The sequence below is a fragment of the Mixophyes fleayi genome, chromosome 8 (genome assembly GCF_038048845.1).
Source record: "Mixophyes fleayi isolate aMixFle1 chromosome 8, aMixFle1.hap1, whole genome shotgun sequence".
Taxonomy (NCBI): Eukaryota; Metazoa; Chordata; class Amphibia; order Anura; family Limnodynastidae; genus Mixophyes; species Mixophyes fleayi.
In genome coordinates, this window is record NC_134409.1 from 11,249,035 (window position 1) to 11,270,836 (window position 21,802).

The following is a 21,802-nucleotide window of genomic DNA, read 5'->3' on the forward strand; positions in this document are numbered from 1 at the left end:
AGCACCAGTTGCAGAACTACCATTGGTGCAGCAGGTGCATTGCACTGGGGCCCATGGGGATAATGGGGCCCTCTGCACAGGGAACTAGCGAGCTGTGGGCCACAGTTCCCTCCTCCTCGCCTCCCTGCACCGGGGCCGACATCTCGCTAGTTCCACCTCTGTATAGCACTTACCTGTTCTGAAGCTTGGTACATCTATGGCGGGCTGGCCTCAGTGTGTTTGGAGCGGGGTCCTTATTGATCACATCCTGCGTAGTGACTGAACAATGTGAAGGCATCTGTCTTGTAGACTGTATTCCCTCCCAATATTGATGACAGCAATGCAGATGGAGCAGAATACAGGACTAGACTGATCCGGTGTCCTCTGAACCTACCGACTCCTGGTAAACTTATTTGATTTGAAGCTGCAAGTAAACTGTGTGCCGCAAAAATGGCGCATTAACATGTTTAATTTGAGTCGCACATACCTTAAGATAGACACAAGTGAAAACAGTATGTTAAATGCGTCTGCGTGAAGATATGTTTAAAGCACATCGTGCCCACGTTTGAAATTAAACGTATCATGATGCACTGCATAATAAAGATGCCAATCATCATCAACTTGAAAAAAGATAAAATAAGTAAATTAATTAAAAAAAAAAAAACATATTCCCATAAAAGTGAACCAAGCACGCTCATAGCCAGGACTGGGGAACCTGCAATGTGGAGTCCACCCTGTTATAGTGGAACACAGGGGCAGTACTGAATTGAATTCCCTAGGGAATCAGTTCCGCAAAACAAATGTGCCCCCCAGGAAAAAAAACAGCCCCTTCCTGATAGCACTGGGTCTGATTGCAGCAACCCAAACCAGTGGATGTTGGGGTAATAATGTTTTTATGATTTTATGCATACTTGCCCACTCTCCCAGAATGTCCCAGAATTCTCCCTCATCCTGGCCAATGGGAGCCTCAATGACGTGATTCATGGTGAATCGCCTCATTTTGGACCCGCCTCCACAATAAAACTTCGCTTTTATCCTGGGGCAGGGCCAAAATAACACCAGTTGTCGTGACCTGTGCCCTTCCGCCCTCCGGGATCCCCCGGTGGCCAACAATACAAAGTTGGCAAGTATTTTATGTAAAAAAAAAAAATTAGCTTTAATTTGTGCACCAATAGTCCCAGGAAGTCTTGGCAGCCATAAACCGCCTGGATATGCTGATTCTTGTAGGACTATAAATGCCAGCATTTCCTGGCATCCAAACTTGGCACCCAAGCATCCAGTACTACATACAACAATACTAAAAAAAATAAAAAATGAAAACCACTTTTGAAAAAGTCTTTTAATTAAAATAAATGCTCCCTCCATCCCTTTGTTAAACTCCTAATTCCAAAGGGATCATCTTCTTTCTTCTTTTAAAGGTAAATTTGTATTATCATTTATTTATATGCTGTCACAATGAGACCGCAGCAGAGTACACAATCCTAAGGATAGAAAAAAAATCCCTGTTAAACGACGCTGCTATTTGTGAACCCCTGACAGCAAGTAGTAAGGCCTGTCTGCAAGTAACCAATTCAGAGTGGCTTTGCACTGATTGGCTAGAGCTGGAGAAAGCCACTCTGATTGGTTAGCTGCGTCTAGACCATTGGTGGAGTCTCATTGAAATTCATTGTATCAATTTTCTGTGACTGTTTTCCTGGTCTGTTCTACATTCTAAGGGGTAAATGTATCAAGCTGAGAGTATTCCGGCGGGTTTGAAAAACCAATCAGATTCTAGCTATCATTTACTTAGTACATTCCACAAAATGACAGCTAGAATTTGATTGGTTGCTATAGGCAACATCTCCACTTTTCAAACCCACCGGAAAACTCTCAGCTTGATACATTTACCCCTAGGACTCTGCACCATTGTATTTCATTGTTTCAATTCAACAGTGACTCCAGCATTCTCCAGGGCAGTACTGCCAAACATACAGTATAGACAATAGATTTATTTTCATTTTCTCTACACTAGACATCTTCTAATTGAATCGTTACCATTCAGTGTTAAAAGGTTTATTTTGATACAGTTACTAAATCATAATTGTTTATCAGCGTATTAAATCAGGTAACTTTTTTCCTCTTTATTTTCAGGTTAAAGAACTTGCCGTTTAGCTTTACTAAACTCAAAGAACTTGCTGCTCTGTGGCTTTCAGACAATCAGGTAAAAACATGTCAATTGTTTTATTATTTTCCATGTGATTTTCAGGTCCATTTCTTAAAATGGGTGAAACCCTCACCCCCACCCTCCCTGGTCACATCGCAATGTTTATTGGGATTGGTCAGGGCAGAAGAAAACAACAGGGTGTATCTAACCGGAACCGGTGTCCCAGAATTGGATGTGTCACTATAAGAAACCTGCAATTCCTCTTTTTCAGGGCTTGTGTCCCTATTTGTTCTCCTACGCTAGTGTGCCTGGGCGAGCCTCTTTATTTATCTTGTCCTTCTGTCAGCTGCAACCTACTGAGGACAGTTTTACGGCTCCAACATGTGGGCTGCCATCACATCCTTGTGGGGTTCCTCTTAAACTGGAGTTCCCGTTAGATTCTATGTGGGGAATTCAATTGACCACGCAATGGGTTTTTTTCCCACAGCGTTAAAAAAAAAATGCCACGCGGGTTTTTAACTGCTATAGCGACCGTTTTTCGTTAACGTAGCATTAAAACTCATGCAATTCAATTGAAAAAGAGGTAACGCTGCTCCCGAGCGTTAATCATTGGTGCTTGCGAGTTTTTAGGGGAGTAAACAAACAAACTCCACACAGATAAGGCCATGGTCGGGAGTTGAACTCAAGACCCCAGTGGTGTAAGGCAGAAGTGCTATCCACTTAGACACCATGTCAAAACACATTAGTCCATATATATTTGTACAAAAAACATACATAAATATATTTAATTAGTGATTTTATTTTTATTTTTTTTATAATTTTTTTTCATTAATTTTTCACAAGAAAATCAACTTTTCATGTTATGCATTACTGATAAACATAGTTTATCTTTTTGTTTTTCATTATTACATGTTTTCAAATAGTTTTCTTAGGTTTTTTTATTTTTAGCACACCCCAAAGAGGTGCGAGATAAAACAACATATTGGCCTGTTTAACGCGCCGCGTTATAAAACAATTGATTAGCTTTTAATGCGGCGGGCTCTCACCCACCTTATACTTTCAATTGACCTACTACTGGAGTGCGAGAGGACCGTTTCATGAAAAAAATGTAGCGTTAAAAATTAAAAATGGAATTGAATCGCGGGTAAAGTTAACCCGCTCGAAAAAAAATAACGTTAAAATTAACAGCGGTGTTAAAAAAATATCTTGCGGTCAATTGAATTTCCCCCTATGCATCAGATCTTACCAGCGGCACTGAATACATTGTAAGTGCCTTACATAAGCTCACAAACTTGCTGTAGCACTTAATAAAATAATTGTCACATACACCATTTTTAAGGAGAACACACAAAACAATTACTAAGATATTTGTTAAGCAGCACAAAATAAATACATTACCTACGTTGATTTTATTGAAAATTCTAAGGCATTCTACAGCTTTCGATATAACAGCCAGAGGGGTAAATAAATCAAACATTGAAGGAAAAGTGGTCTTAGATTAAAATCTTTAGCGTCTATTGCATTAAATGGCGCTATGGCGCCAAATTATTATTTTTTTTTGCAATTTGCTCAAATACCCAGAGCTCTGCACATCTAAACTAAATAGAGATCTGTCAGAAGGTAGCAGATATTTTTCACTTAATCCTTAGCCAATGTACATGAATTGCTGCAATACATCTGCAAGTCTGACCTGGTTTACCAAGAAATGAACGTTATAGTCTTCTCACAATAGACCAACTTGCCACGAATGTCTGACAAAGTCAAGAATACTTTTACACGTGTCCTCATCAGACGTTTACAGCACCTTGTCACATATATATATTATTAATAGAGATGCTCACTGACCTCCGTGAATTGGTTTTGGTTTTGGATCTGGATTAGCTTTGTGTTTTGGTTTTGATTTTGGCAAAACCGCCCTCGTGTGTTTTGGTTTTGGATTTTTTAGAAAAAAATCCTAATATATGCTAAAATCACATAATTTTGCTCTTTTTTTTGTTCCTACATTATTATTAACCTCAATAACACTAATTTCAAGTCATTTGCAGTCAATTTTGACGACTTCACAGGTCACATTATTATTTCCATACACTTTCGGACAAATACTGCAGTGATCTGGCTGGATGGTAAGCGACAGAGCAATGACACAAACACACGGCAGTTCCTAGCACATCTAGGACACATTGACACACAGCAGTGGCAGAAAAGAAAAATGGGGGAAAAATGGGGATCTTAATAAGGAATCCAAAACTCGCAAGATCCGAGATCCAACGTTGTCACAGTGACATTTTGCCTCGTTTTCTAATCCGAAAAAGCGCGAAGGTACCTAAGTTCGGGTATGTTCGGTTGTCGAGGAACCGAGCCTGATAATCTCTAATTAGCATGCATTTTTTCTGTACTGTTTCCTCACTACATAATGCTCATAAGATTAAGAACATCTTAGTGTATACTGGTAATATTAATATAATTATTTGTTGGATATAGTAATTATAGACGAAAGGTCATGTTATTGTTGTATAATGTATAATATTTATTTTAAATCGTATAGCTGAACTATCAATCGTAATTAAAATATTTCAAAATGCTGATTCTACATCCTGCAGATGAACTGATTTAGATATAATGCACATGTGTATAACGATGTAATCTTTAGATTATTATTTTTACTTTTAACTGTTTCTGCAGTGAAATTATTCCACCCTTATCCCTTTCCTCTTTATCTTCTTTGGTGGATAACGTCAGTAGCTCCTAACTGTGGATGCCACCTAATAACTTTCATTGCTGGTGGAAAAAGTAATTATTAGACCAATTGAGATCTGGCCCATTCATTTCACTGCCCATTGGGTAGTGGGTCAAACATTTTCCCTACAACTCATTATCAGAATCCCAAAATATCCCCTATGCTCTCTCAGTATGACATAGAAACATCTTGACTTGCTCTTACTCTATTTCTTTCAGTCCAAAGCGCTCATTCCTCTACAGACCGAGGCGCACCCTGACACCAAGCAAAGGGTATTAACCAATTACATGTTCCCCCAGCAGCCACGTGGTGATGAAGGTAAATATTGGTTTCAATAAACAACTTTATACCCAACATTCCATTCCTTTATATCAGTGCTGGGCAACAGCATACTGGGCAACACCCGGACAAGGGGTCCATGACCCACAAATGAGCTGCACATATGAGCATCGGATTGTATTATGACTCGGATCAGAGTATGAAGTGTACGAATGCTCTGTGCTCACTGTATGACATCAGAATCACTAGGAAGAGAGTCAGAGAGGAGTAATTACCCTGGTCAGGAGGGGTACATCTGACCAGACTTCCCCCTATGGCCACTTTCTCTTGCTGCTCCAATCACCCTGCCAGTAATGTAGCTGTTTGTGGTTCCATGAAGTAACAACCAGTGGTTGTGTGTTGATTCTCCATTGTACTGAGAAATTATCACATGCACCATGTGTTCCTCATCCCACGCACCATGTGTTCCTCATCCCACGCACCATGTGTTCCTCATCCCACGCACCATGTGTTCCTCATCCCACGCACCATGTGTTCCTCATCCCACGCACCATGTGTTCCTCATCCCACGCACCATGTGTTCCTCATCACACGCACCATGTCTTCCTCATCACACGCACCATGTGTTCCTCACCACACGCACCATGTGTTCCTCACCACACGCACCATGTGTTCCTCACCACACGCACCATGTGTTCCTCATCACACGCACCATGTCTTCCTCACCACATGCACCATGTCTTCCTCACCACATGCAACATGTCTTCCTCATCACACGTACCATGTGTTCCTCATCCCACGCACCATGTGTTCCTCATCCCACGCATCATGTGTTCCTCATCCCACGCACCATGTGTTCCTCACCACACGCACCATGTGTTCCTCACCACACGCACCATGTGTTCCTCATCACACGCACCATGTCTTCCTCACCACATGCACCATGTCTTCCTCACCACACGCACCATGTCTTCCTCACCACACGCACCATGTGTTCCTCATCACACGCACCATGTGTTCCTCATCACACGCACCATGTCTTCCTCACCACACGCACCATGTCTTCCTCACCACACACACCATGTCTTCCTCACCACACGCACTATGTCTTCCTCATCACACGCACCATGTCTTCCTCACCACACGCACTATGTCTTCCTCACCACAAGCACCATGTGTTCCTCATCACACGTACCATGTCTTCCTCATCACACGCACCATGTGTTCCTCACCACACGCACCATGTGTTCCTCATCCCACGCACCATGTGTTCCTCATCACACGCACCATGTCTTCCTCACCACACGCACCATGTCTTCCTCATCACACGCACCATGTGTTCCTCATCACACGCACCATGTCTTCCTCACTACACGCACCACGTCTTCCTCACCACACGCACTATGTCTTCCTCACTACACGCACCATGTCTTCCTCATCCCACGCACCATGTGTTCCTCACCACACGCACTATGTCTTCCTCACTACACGCACCATGTGTTCCTCACCACACGCACTATGTCTTCCTCATCACACGCACCATGTGTTCCTCATCACACGTACCATGTCTTCCTCATCACACGCACCATGTGTTCCTCACCACACGCACCATGTCTTCCTCATCACACGCACCATGTGTTCCTCATCACACGCACCATGTGTTCCTCATCACACGCACCATGTGTTCCTCATCACACGCACCATGTGTTCCTCATCACACGTACCATGTGTTCCTTACCACACGCACCATGTCTTCCTCATCACACACACCATGTGTTCCTCATCACACGCACCATGTGTTCCTCATCACACGCACCATGTGTTCCTCATCACACGCACCATGTGTTCCTCATCACACGCACCATGTGTTCCTCATCACACGCACCATGTGTTCCTCATCACACGCACCATGTGTTCCTCATCACACGTACCATGTGTTCCTTACCACACGCACTATGTCTTCCTCACCACACGCACCATGTCTTCCTCATCACACGCACCATGTCTTCCTCATCACACGCACCATGTCTTCCTCACCACACGCACCATGTCTTCCTCATCACACGCACCATGTGTTCCTCATCACACGCACCATGTCTTCCTCACTACACGCACCACGTCTTCCTCACCACACGCACTATGTCTTCCTCACTACACGCACCATGTATTCCTCATCACACGCACCATGTGTTCCTCACCACACGCACCATGTGTTCCTCACTACACGCACCACGTCTTCCTCATCACACGCACCACGTCTTCCTCATCACACGCACCATGTGTTCCTTACCACACGCACCATGTGTTCCTCATCACACGCACCATGTCTTCCTCACCACACGCACCATGTCTTCCTCACCACACGCACCATGTCTTCCTCACCACACGCACCATGTCTTCCTCACCACACGCACCATGTGTTCCTCATCACACGTACCATGTGTTCCTCATCACACGCACCATGTCTTCCTCACCACACGCACCATGTCTTCCTCACCACACGCACCATGTGTTCCTCATCACACGTACCATGTCTTCCTCACCACACGCACTATGTCTTCCTCACTACACGCACCATGTATTCCTCACCACACGCACCATGTCTTCCTCACCACACGCACCATGTGTTCCTCATCACACGTACCATGTCTTCCTCACCACACGCACTATGTCTTCCTCACTACACGCACCATGTCTTCCTCACCACACGCACCATGTGTTCCTCATCACACGCACCATGTGTTCCTCATCACACGCACCATGTCTTCCTCACCACACGCACCATGTCTTCCTCACCACACACACCATGTCTTCCTCACCACACGCACTATGTCTTCCTCATCACACGCACCATGTCTTCCTCACCACACGCACTATGTCTTCCTCACCACAAGCACCATGTGTTCCTCATCACACGTACCATGTCTTCCTCATCACACGCACCATGTGTTCCTCACCACACGCACCATGTCTTCCTCATCACACGCACCATGTGTTCCTCATCACACGCACCATGTCTTCCTCACCACACGCACCATGTGTTCCTCATCCCACGCACCATGTGTTCCTCATCACACGCACCATGTCTTCCTCACCACACGCACCATGTCTTCCTCATCACACGCACCATGTGTTCCTCACCACACGCACCATGTGTTCCTCATCACACGTACCATGTGTTCCTCATCACACGCACCATGTCTTCCTCACCACACGCACCATGTCTTCCTCACCACACGCACCATGTGTTCCTCATCACACGCACCATGTGTTCCTCACCACACGCACTATATCTTCCTCACTACACGCACCATGTATTCCTCACCACATGCACCATGTGTTCCTCACCACACGCACCACGTCTTCCTCATCACAGGCACCATGAAGCCACCAGATAGTAGCTGCATGATATCCATCTAGTGGATACAACTCTATTTTTGTGATTACTTCTGAGTTAGGAAAGTTCGGGGGCTGTGGAAGTTCAGACAACAGTATTTTTTTTAAACTCACTTAATAAAGGATGTCTGGATTCTGCTTCAGACCAGTTGATGTATTAGAAATATTATTAGTATATGTTTGATTTCCACCATAAAGCAACTGAAAAATGCAATAGTAATAGTTATGTACACTAATTTATCTGTACATATGGGAGTGAACGTTGGTGTCTCTCTAGTCTCCTTCTCACTTTTAACCAGATTTGTAATGTTTAGGTGATGAAAATCTGTTTCTGACAACCTTGAAAATGGTAACAATTTTCTGTCAGCCGCATGTGTGAGAGTCAATGTGTGTTTATAATACAGATTTCCAGTCTGACAGCGACAGCTTTAACCCCACGCTTTGGGAAGAGCAGCGACAGCAGAGGATGACAGTGGCATTCGAGTTTGAAGAAAAGAAAGAGGAAGAAGAAGGTCCTGGGAAAGTCAAGGTCAGTTCAAGGTTAACACACAACCAACAATTATTACTCTCTCTAGGCGAGAATGGTGAATTATACTCATATTACAACTTACCCCTTTGTATAACTGTGATCAGTTTGCTGCTTTGTTTTTTAATGTGACACTTTGTGTAATTGGCGTTTTAGAGACCTACAGAACCAACTTATAAATGTCTAAAGCATCACTCAGTCTTTTTGGTGCAAACTACTCCTATGGAAAATCGTCTATAGGAGAAGTTACACCTCTACTCAACAGCACCGTTCTATATACACCCAGAACTATTGGGGCTTTTACTAGGCAGCACAGGACAATAATGGAATCAGAGCACATTCACGGACCAGTCAGGGTCCAAGAGGTCAGAACAAGCAGCACAATATCATAGTCAGAGAACGAGAGTCGCTGGCCTACAAACGCAGTCAAATGGGAAGTCAGATCACTATCAGGTAGTCATAGTAGCATCAAAATAGACCTTGAGAACTAATTAGCACTTAGGCAACCTGTTGGTCAGGTATTGTGCACAGAGACTGGCTGCCTTAAATGGAGCGTCCGTACAAGCAGCTGTACGCTTCTTTCTATGCCATGCACGCTTCTTTCTACACCATGCACGCTTCTTTCTACACCATGCACGCTTCTTTCTACACCATACACGCTTCTTTCTATGCCATGCACAATTCTTTCTATGCCATGCATGCTTCTTTCTACGCCATGCACGCTTCTTTCTACGCCATGCACGCTTCTTTCTACGCCATGCACAATTCTTTCTACGCCATGCACTCTTCTTTCTACGCCATGCACGCTTCTTTCTATGCCATAGACGCTTCTTTCTACGCCATGCACTCTTCTTTCTACGCCATGCACGCTTCTTTCTACGCCATAGACGCTTCTTTCTACGCCATGCACTCTTCTTTCTACGCCATGCACACTTCTTTCTACGCCATGCACGCTTCTTTCTACGCCATGCACGCTTCTTTCTACGCCATGCACGCTTCTTTCTACACCATGCACGCTTCTTTCTACACCATAGACGCTTCTTTCTACGCCATGCACGCTTCTTTCTACGCCATGCACGCTTCTTTCTATGCCATGTACGCTTCTTTCTACGCCATAGACGCTTCTTTCTATGCCATGCACTCTTATGCTTTAGACCTTTTGCTGTGATGGATCTTTACCAGGGGCCGCCTGCCAAATTTTAGCCCAGGGGGAAAGACTCGACTAAGCAGCCTATTAGCAACGTTTTAAATTAAGAAAAATTCAAGTAGCGCCGTGACCCAGTCCAAGGTGGCTCACTATGGGACCGGCCCAGGGGGCAGATCCCCCCCCCATGCACCCCAGCCCATCCAGTCCCTGATCCTTACTCCTGAAAAGCCGTCTTTCTCCATCAGAATCTGTCACTATCTGTCTTCAAATCCAGTCCTACCTTCTAGTTTGTTATCACTGTTGAAAAGTGTGATCATAACTGCCCTTATTGTGCCTTGCATGGGGTCCAGAAAATGTTTAGCACAACTGATCTGCTTGTTTACGTCTCCAAATACATAATTATATAATAGACTCTTCAGGACTGGGTCTCTTTATCTGTTGTCTTTCTGGACACCCAATCACTTCCCGATCACAAATACAAATCAATCAGCGTTAGATTACTCAGTACTCGGTCAACGGAGCACTTCCAGGTGTGTCTGAAAGACCAGTGGAGTCGTCACCAGCAGGGCCACCTTAACAACATTATGGGCCCCCGGGCAAAGCAGTGCAGCGGGGCCCCTACCTCCTATATATGTGTATCATATATAGATATATATATAGATATATAGATATATAGATATATATATAGATAGATATAGATATATTTGCAGGATTTTTTTTTTGCAGGATTATTTATTTTACTTAAAAACCCTGTCTATGGGGCCCCCTTGCCTGTGGGGCCCCCGGGCACGTGCCCGTCGTGCCCAATGGAAAAGATGGCCCTGGTCACCAGTGTTTCCTAGCAGGATGGGGGGAGTCTAGGGGAAAAACTTCACTAAAGGGCGTTTTGATGAAACCACCAGATTTGCTAAAGGTCAAACCGCTGAAAGACTGATAACCACAGTGTAACAAACCACCACTTTACAAATCCAATTTTTATCATGATCAAAATACAAACAGACAGATTTACTAAGCTGCTATTAGAGGTGGTATTGAGAGGCGACATAAGAGGAGACACCATTGAGATACAAATTATGGGGGCAATCAATATTTATTGATTAAGGTGCAAAATTAATTTATAATTAACTTATGGGGCCAAATTTAATTTTTCATTATGTTAAGGGCGAAGTACTATTGTTTTATAAATTATGGGGAAATATGAATATTCCACTATATTAAGTGGGCAATACTATTTCATTGATAACGGGGGATATAAGTATTTATGATGCATACATGTGGCATAAGGTAGTGTCCCCATAATAGAATAATGCAATAACATTGCCCCCTTAATATTATGAACATTTAAATTTGCCCCCATAAGTTAAATATAAATTAATTTTGCCACTTAATCAATAATTAATGATTGCTCCATAATTTTTAAGTCATTGATGCCTTTTGTTATGTTCTGAATGGCAAGATAGCTCAAACAGCGTGTTGGAGCTAGCAAGCCCATCAGAAGCAGGAAAGAAAACCGGTCTTTTTTTGGGGGGTGATTTTGATGGTGATTTAGCTGTTTTCAATCCACCAAACATCGCCAGTCATTCAACATCCTAGCCTCAAACCGCCCTAAAGTAAATACAGGACCGAATTAATCCGAGGTCTAACTGGGCTACAGCCCAGGGGCCTCGGGCATCCAGGGGGCCCTTGACAGTGCTCAGCGGAATCAATGTTTGGTGCGTGGGCGCCCCTGGTCCGATCAATGCTGCTGAGCCTGTCACTGTAGTCCTTCCATGGTGCTCAGTAACCTCCTTACTGAGGAGATCTTGTGAGCCTAACTCTCATGAGATCTCCTCAGTAAGGAGCTTACAGCGCGCCGTGGAAGGACTACAGTGACAGGACAACAGAAATAGGTAAGCGCTTGTGGTGGGGGGGGGCGGCGGGCGGCTCACAGGCGGGGGCTCACGGGGGAATGGGGGCCCCATTAGCCCAGGGGCCTCCATTCCTTTAATCCGGCCCTGAGTAAATATGGCGGGTTGGCCACAAAACCTTCAGCCATGTGTGGTGGTTTAAAACCGCCGCCAAACACAATTCTTAGTAAATCTACCCCCAGGTCTCTCACATCACCCTGTACAATTGTAAAAAAATAAATATCACTACCAACTCCACCACAGGGAGTTTAAAAAAAAATTATATACTTACTTTATTTAGACTCACACATGTAGATCCAAGTACTAATAAAAAGGGATATTTGGTATACTTATAATTATTGCAGGTTGCAGAATGCAATTTCGTTATATTTTGTGGGTTGAAATATATGTGTAATAGACAGAAATTGTGGAAAGGTGTATTTTGTTCAGTTTTGTCTGTTTTTCTGTATATAATGCATCTAAATGAAAAATATATTTACTCAACTATAAAATTAGAAGAAAACAAAAAAAAAAAGATCTAAGGTTTATTTGTACTGGGGGGAAAACCCATGTAAAAAAGATTCTTAAATAGTGAAATCAAACTTGGCCTCACATCAGTAGTAAGCTCTAGCGCTGACAGGGTTACGTGCATGAATATATACTGCAAATTATCTTGCGATGAGAGCGGTCTGCATTGTGAACATATCTCTTGTGTGTATAGTATTGGAGGTATCACGCTGGGATTTCGCTCTTAGCGGATAGGTCTGGCAGCCGCGCTGCTTTGTGAAATGTGTCTCTGTATTCACCCAACGCAGAAGGAGACTAGAAGCCGTAGAAAACATCAGACGTCTTCCCCATGGGAAAGGATATGGTTTTATATTAAATCTAATGTAGATGCCTATCCAACGTATGCAATGTTTATATTATGTAGCTTGTGTTGTAGAAAGAATTGTACACTAGTCGTGAGACTGCTACACCCAAATCCCTCAATATCAGACTCTGATTGAAATATAAGGAACATTGTTGCACTAATTCATATCAGTAGAGCATGTATATACTGTGGGTCTGATTCATTGCCTAATGCTAAACAAATGTAAGAGGGTTTTTTTAAAAAAACGCACGTGAATTGGGTATAGGCACGTCCGTATTCTACAAGAAATGGTTGTGAAGATACGTGCAATGATGAATACGGGTTTAGGTCCGCTCCGCTCTAGCAGAAAATACACTGCAGGATACGTCCAACACATATGTGGAATATCAGGTCACAATAGAATGCACAGAAGAAAAAAAAGAAACTATTCCATTAATGTCAACTGTTAATAATATAGGGCCTGATTCATTAAGGATCTTAACTTGAGAAACTTCTTATTTCAGTCTCCTGGACAAAACCATGTTACAATGCAAGGGGTGCAAATTAGTATTCTGCTTTGCACATAAGTTAAATACTGACTGTTTTTTTCATGTAGCACACAAATATCAACTTTAAATTTCAGTGCACAAATAAGCTATCAAGTATTTGTATGCTACATGAAAAACAGGCAGTATTTAACAATTTGCAGCCCTTGCATTGTAACATGGTTTTGTCCAGCAGACTGAAATAAGAGGTTTCTCAAGTTAAGATCCTTAATGAATCAGGTCCATAGTCATTAATAACAAAACATTGAAAATATATTTTGTTGGTTGACATTTGTTGGTTGATGCTTTCCTGCTGCAAATTTTGGAAATTTTAGACATTTATTATAACACTGAAGGATCATATTATTAGAGTTCTGTTGCATTCTGGTCCTGGTTCCTACATCCATTGCACACTGTGCCGTTTTCTTGCTGGACATCCTGGTGAGGTCCTGCACAGCAGCCGCAGTGGGTGGAGAGTTGGAGATTTGGCGGATGTCGGTTTATATAAAAATTATTTACCTTAGAGATAAACAATATTGTGCACACAACTAATTTACTATCAATTTACTATCATACACAGTTGGTAAGAAAAAACAGAGCTGTAGGGTTATGTGAGATTAACACTAAACAAAATATTTGACTTTCATCTTAAAACTACATTTTTTGGTTCAGTGGCCCTTTAAATATCCAGATCAATCCACCGTTATGTACTAAACTTTCACAAAGACTCTTTTAATTATTATTTTTGTTTTAGAAGTTGTCTCAAACTTGCTGAATTTTTTTATGCTTCAAGAACTAAAGTAATCTTTATGTAACCATCAATATGCAATGTCATGTAGCCCTTTACACATTGTAATTTCTCAAGAGTATCCCAGGCAACAAGATTCCGTCAGGATCTTCTCTAATGTTATTTTTTTTTACACTATGTAATTAATTTTAAAACGTTGAGACATGTAATTGAACACTTCAAGTTAAATTCCTTTTTTCCTGGAAAACCAACTGATGGAGAGACTCAACTAATGACACCGATTTTTAAAGCCTCGCTAATTATGAAACAGGGATTAGATAAGAATTTTATGTACCGGAGGAAAGTAAAACATGCGCAAAGTTTGGCAAGAAACGCTTGGGAGGAGATTCATTTGCTGCCGATGTGCCGAGTGGACATCACCGCAATGCCGTTATGCCGTTAGGCCATTATACTAGGAATCTCCGCTCATTTTTCCGCACACCTCTAGGTGGTGCTCGTAGAACCAGAAGAGCTGATTTACTTACATTGCATTTAGGTCCAACATTTTCACTCATGGCAACCAATCAGACACAGCCATAGCAACTACACACAAAGCAACCAATCAGACACAGCCATAGCAAATAGACATATAACAACCAATCGGACACAGCCATATCATCCAATCAGACACTGCCATAGCAACCAATCAGACACAGCCATAGCAACTAAGCAGACACACCCCAAACAACCAATCAGACATACCCATAAAAACCAATCAGACACAGTCATAGAAACCAATAAGACACAGCCATAGAAACCACGCACATAGCAACCAATCAGACACAGTCATATCATCCAATCAGACACAGCCATATCATCTAATAAGACACTGTCATAGAAACCAATCAGACACAGCCATATCAACCAATCAGACACAGCCATAGAAACGACGCACATAGCAACCAATCAGACACAGCCATATCATCCAATCAGACACTGTCATAGCAACCAATCAGACACAGCCATAGCAACTAGTTAGACTCAGCCAAAGCAACCAATAAGACATACCCATAGAAACCAATCAGACACAGTCAATGCAAATAGACACATAGCAACCAATCAGGCACAGCCATAGAAATCACACACATAGCAACCAATCAGACACAGCCATATCAATCATTCAAACACAGTCATAGCAAATAGACACATAGCAACCAATCAGACACAGCCATTAGCAACTAATCAGACTCAGCCAAAGCAACCAATCAGATATACCCATAGAAACCAATAAAACACAGCCATAGCAGCCATCAGGCATAGCAATAGCAACCAGACACATAGCAACCAATCAGACATAGACATAGCAACCAATCAGACATAGCCATAGCAACCAATAAGACACAGCCACAGTATCTAGCCACATAGCAATCAATCAGACACATCCATAGCAACCAATCAGACATAGCCATAGCAACCAATAAGACACAGCCACAGCAACTAGCCACATAGCAACCAATCAGACACATCCATAGCAACCAATCAGACACAGTCATAGTAATCAGATACATAGCAATCAATTAGATACAGCCATATCAACTAATTAGACATTTGCTTTCATTAGGGTTTATGTACTTGCAGGGAGGAAACAGTATAAAAAAAGTGCACTCAAACTATTAAAACAAATTGTTGACTGGTTGCTATAGGTTATTACACAATTATTTCTAGTATATAACTCACAAATAGGCCGGATGCAGGGACATTCCTAAGTGTAAAGATTGGAGGTCTGCTGTACACAAGAAAGCATTGCCCATACGCACTATTTTATCTCCAATATCTCTCTCAAGCCACTAAAACTGTTACATAGACTACTTATTTGTGAATTTTATACAAGAAAATTGCTAATTAAGTTTTTGTGGTATTATTATTATTATTATTATTATTATTATTATTATTAATAATAATAATAATAATAATAATATTATTTGCCATTTGTTCTTGTTATGTAGTCATGGCTTAAAACTTAGATATTGTGTTGCCTTCAGCTCCCACAATCCCCTGTGACATTTTGGTCTAGCTATTCACGGACAATATGGAAAGTCTTTTCCTGCATCCGATTCATCACCAGACTTGGCATTTGCTAAATATTACCAATAAACGTCAGACCCTGACGAGGATGAAAGTGTAGGCGTGACCTTTCTGGAGCAGCTTAGACTATATATTTTCATTCTGCTCTTTCCCTTTAGTCTGGTCGCCTTTACAATTATTATGAATGACAAAGAGATAGAAATGGTAATTTACAAATGTGCAAAAAATGCACCTGACAGTGCTTGTGCCATTGTGTAATATAATGCACCTTTGTGCCCATAATCTGCCCCTTTATACAAGACGGGCATGGATCAAGATTGCAGCACCTGTGCTGGGTACATGTAGCATCTGTTTATGGCGGTAGCTAAGCAAGATGAGCAACCATAACTAAATGTAAGTTGGGTGCGTGAATCTGCCTCACTTGCACAAAAACAGGGATGTGGGCGTACAGATAAACCAATGGGAGGGACACATTTTTTGCACATTTGTAAGTGACATTTATTGAATGTATTCTAAGGATATTCGGATATTTGGGCAGCACGCTGGCTCCTTAGTGGTTAGCACTTCTGCCTCACAGCACTGGGGTCGTGAGTTCGATTCCCGATCATGGCCTTATCTGTGTGGAGTTTGTATGTTCTCCCTGTGTTTGCGTGTGTTTCCTCCGGGTGCTCCGGTTTCTTCCACATTCCAAAAACATACTGGTAGGTTAATTGGCTGCTATCAAATTGACCCTAGTCTGTCTGTCTGAGTGTGTATGTTAGGGAATTTAGACTGTAAGCTCCAATGGGGCAGGGACTGATGTGAGTAAGTTATCTGTACAACGCTGCGGAATTAGTGGCGCTATATAAATAAATGGTGATGATGATCTATTACCACTAGCGTAAGATCCTTTGCATGGGGAAGCCTGTTTAATTTAAGAATTGTGACTGTAGAAATACCGGCACAATCATTTAACCGTTATAGCCATCTCAGGTTGGTAAAAACAGATGAAGATGAAAGAAAACATGCTTTTATTATGTCCGTATCTATCGTATAAAATTCATCATCATCATCATTTATTTATATAGCGCCACTAATTCCGCAGCGATGTACAGAGAACTCATTCACATCAGATTTTATTCTCAATAGTATAACAAGGCAGAGTTTGGTATACTTACACATGCGCCTGTTGGCACCAACACAAGCTTCTATCAGAATGCTCTGGTTTCCAAGGCCAGAGGTGAACAATTTATACACATTGACATCACAAAGATACACAGTTACAGTATTAAGGTTCACATTCATAGGTCAAATTGGTCTTGACCTCCCAAGAACTCGGCATGCCATTGGTAGATTCCTCTGGTCATTGTTCCTTGAGATTGCCAGGTGTCCTTCTCCAGATTCCCTCCTCTAGACCTGTATAAACTAGTTCTTATATCCCTGTGTACTGGCTGTTTGATGTATGAAAAGTAATATTATTTATAACTAGCGTTCACAAAGTGCAAAAGTTACATAAAAAACACCGGAAACGTTTTCACGCAGTTGTGAACAAAATTATACCAAACTATATAATTTAGATGTTGGAAACATTAATTAGCCTCCTCACCACTTTATATTTTTACATTAACTAAAAAAAAAATAGATTAAACTTATTTGCATGTTGTTATTTAATAAAAATAGATGTTCGATTGCGTACTAATCGCAATGCAAATAGTATTAGTGTACAGAAAATATTGATTACCACTTTCATCTAATTATTAAACTTCAACAGTTTAAAAACTTTTTTTTTTATTAATTATTGTTTACATATTTAATTCAGCAATCCGCTTAAAATATATTTTATTTATTTTTTAACATTTTTAAAATATTTTTAACTTTTTATTTATTTATTTAGTTATTTATTTAATATATATTATGAGTTGAGCGATGCACAGAGCTCCGAGCGAGATTTCCATGATAGATTGCAGCAAAAGGTGATTTGCTAGAAGATCAGCTTGTAAGTGTTCTATAGGGATTGTTTTTGATCTTAATCTGGCTCAAGACAATCCTCTATAGTAATTGCTTCCTTGCTATGTAAACATTTCCTTGTTTGTCGTAATAATTCACGGCTTAAAGGAGGATTCCACATAATATAATTCATATTCATACCATCCAATCAGCAATTAGCAATGATCAAAGTTAGGCAATAATTGGCAAAAATTAAAAAAGCTGTTGTGTGATGTTCTGGGTGATTTGCCCACGTTTTCCAGGTAAGCCGTGCCGCCCAACTGTTCCAGTTTAATCAGAATAGCCCCGCTTTTAGGGCACTGTTTCGCTGAATGTTGGGGGAAGGGAGGTAACGAATAGGCAGCGCAACCCCCTGCCCCGCGATTGGGGACAGACATGTTGAGAGGTATAAGTAATCACATGGATTTGCAGAAGACTATGGTGGCATCTGCAGGATTGCTAATGTGTATTAATAGTATTTATTATCATTTATTTAAATAGCGCTAGCATACCCTGCATGTAATAGGGAACAAACAGTAATAAAATAAGCGGTAAGAAGGCCTACTCAACAGTTTTCTATTCATAGGAAATTAGGGGGTAAATGTATGAACCTCCGGATTCTTCATCTCCGGCGAGTTCAGCGTCTTCAGCGCTTAAATTTAAAGTGACGCTGCCTTGTAAAGGGAAACTTCCCTTTACAAGGCGCCGCCACTTTAAATTTAAGCGCTGAAGACGCTGAACTCTCCGGAGATGAAGAATCAGGAGGTTCATACATTTACCCCTAGGTGTTTGATACATGAGTTTAATACATTAAATTCAACAGAATGCATATTGATCCAACCAGATTGCATTGGGAATGTGGGGTGAGAGTATAGAAAGAGAATAAACGTAAGTGTTGCTTGAACTTTGCCGAAGGGTGGTAATCGGTTAGAATAACCTAGGGGAGGGTAAGGAGGTGGTACGAGATAAGGTTGTCTGAAGACACTTGTATTTTCTGATGGGAGGAGCTAGGTGGATCGGTAGCGCTCCTTGCTGAGTGCAGGCTGAGGGCAAAAATACACCCACAAGCAAAACCGAAACTTAGCTGGTGGTACTGGCCTTTGTCGAGTCGGCCTTTGCAGATGTGCGCATGCGTGAGACGCTTGTTCCATTAGTTCTATTAATATGGGGACTTTTTTTTTAAAAAAAAAAGTATAAATGTTTAAAAACCTTTATTCATTAAACAATGATTTATTTAAAGATAACAGATAAGGAATTGTGGCGGCACAAGACATTTTAACATTAGGACTCAACCACAAAGGCTTGTCTTGCGAAAGCTGGCGGATCTTTCCTTAGACAAACCTGAAATCGTGGAGAAGGTACATTTATCAGGGGCAATCCCTGTTTTCCAGCAGGACGCATAATGTTTTTCCTCTGGCAAAAGGACTGGATTTCTTCACATTTTCTGATGGGGCAGAGATTGGGCCTCATACTACACTGTAAGTGGAGATCTATTTTGCACGATCCAGTCCCACTTTTATGACAACGCGCATTACCAATAATGTAATAAAAACATCAGAAACGGATTGTCCCAATGTCCCCACATTTTAATGATTATATTAGGCCATAAATTAGGCTACACACATCAGTATTTCAGAAGAAAAACTGGAAATGTTACATTAGCGAAGGGGTGGTGCTAAGAGTTAATGGGACTTTAAAGTTGGTTCCTCCAACCTGCAAAAATAGGTGCATTCTCCATCTACGGGGGCAGTCCCAAGGATCAGGAAGTGGGCGTGCACCTTGGAAAGCACTAGGGGTACAAATAAGTGAAGTTGTGCAAATAAATAGGCAGTTTGGGTCAGCATGGTTTGTGGTTTGTAAGTAAGTCTCAATGAAAGCAGAAGTCTGATTGGTTAACATAGTTTACTGGACAACTGCACTTTTTTACTTTGCTAGTGAACAGCCATTGATTTGTTCACTACCATAGAAATGTCAAATGGTATGTAGCGACAGAGATTGCCCATACCTGCCAACTTTGTTGTGACCCCCACCCACCATGCGTCATTTAACCTGCCCCCCCTCCCCCAATATTGCATCATTTCACTGCAGGTGCTGGGCCAAAATGGCATGATTCGCATTGAACCCTGTCCTGCAAACTTCACTAGTAGTTGACAGGATGCGGCAGAATGGCCTACTCTCCCGTTAGCCCGGGACTCCTATCCGGAATTCAGCATTCTTCTGGGCAATCCGGGAAAGTGGATGTATGGAATTGTCCCCCTCTTTGATACCACCTTGTAAAGTGAACATATAATTTTTCATCTTCGAAAATAGAGATAATATTTTACTATCCATCCTTTATCTCCAAATCCAGGTTGAAATCAATCTGAAGAGATACCCAACACCGTACCCGGAAGACTTAAAAAACATGGTGAAGTCGGTGCAGAACATGGTCGGTAAAGGGAGTCACAGCTCATCCCTGGATAATTCCATCCCAACGCCGAGCTCAGAGCAGAACCTCAAGGAAAAATATGAACATAAGTGGCCGATGTCAGCGAAAGACATCAAGTCTGAGGTGATTATAAATAGTCTTATACACCTTGTGCTGGACACACACTTGCTGAACGATTGGATCACAATCCAATTAGATCACACATTTGGGTTTACAAATTGGATGACCTCCATTTCACAGCCAGACCACATGGGGGCGCTATGAGTGTGTGTTGGAAAGTTGCCGAACTTCAATAAAGTCAACCTTGCAACCAGATTCACTGGCACACAAGGGCTTAACTATAGTCCATGTAACTGCTATAGGGCCCAACAGCACAGGGGGTCCAACACAAGAGGAAATAATGTGTTTTAAATTAAAATATGGATTCATAGCCAATGTATCCAGGCAGTTGTATGATTTGGATAATAGTGAGAATAAATTATCCAGGGACCTCCTTCCACAGTCACTGTGAAGAGCACTGCTAAATAATTTAAGTTAGAGGACAGTACAAAGGGCTGTATGGGGAATAGGAGAATTCATTTTTAAATGTAACTTAGTAAGTCCCAAACTCTCAGGATAGACTGTCCTATACATGTGCTTGGGTTGCATTCGTTGTGTTTATGCCGGGGTGTATGTTGTTGGTGTGTTTGTAGTCGGGATATAGACTACCACCAATGTGTTTAACGAATACACCACTATGTTTGGCACCATCATTTGGTCATTTAGCCAATACCGATGGTTCTCTTATGATCTGCTGTGTTCTTGTCAGGTTTCAAATCGGGAACACAAAGAATTCCCAAAGAGCCAAATATCCGACCCTGGAACCATCCGTAGCTATTCCCTGGACGTCCCCAAGAGGAAGGAAAAGGAAGAGCATTCGGAAAGATCAGAGGTATCGTCTCATTTATGGATATTTTATCTAAACTAATTAAACATCTTGGGCTATTCATCTGTAATATAATAAGTGTTTAAGACTAATAGCTCAAATTTTCTGCTACCAATAGAGATGTTAGATATCTTGCCCGAGACTAAGTTCAAGCTAGACTGTGATTGGCTTCTACAATACTATT

The 21,802-nt window shown here is 41.7% G+C and overlaps 1 protein-coding gene across 7 annotated transcripts in view; it reads left to right on the forward strand.

The window, feature by feature from the left end:
* The window catches only part of LRRC7 (leucine rich repeat containing 7), a 257,250-nt gene that overhangs the window by 186,589 nt on the left and 48,859 nt on the right, over positions 1-21,802 (forward strand). For all 7 annotated transcript variants that reach the window (XM_075181893.1, XM_075181890.1, XM_075181891.1 and 4 more), the window contains 5 exons: positions 2,110-2,179; positions 5,078-5,177; positions 8,939-9,063; positions 20,616-20,816; positions 21,502-21,624. In XM_075181893.1, the coding sequence (XP_075037994.1) occupies positions 2,110-2,179; positions 5,078-5,177; positions 8,939-9,063; positions 20,616-20,816; positions 21,502-21,624 (619 nt within the window). The remainder of the gene's footprint in view (positions 1-2,109; positions 2,180-5,077; positions 5,178-8,938; positions 9,064-20,615; positions 20,817-21,501; positions 21,625-21,802) is intronic.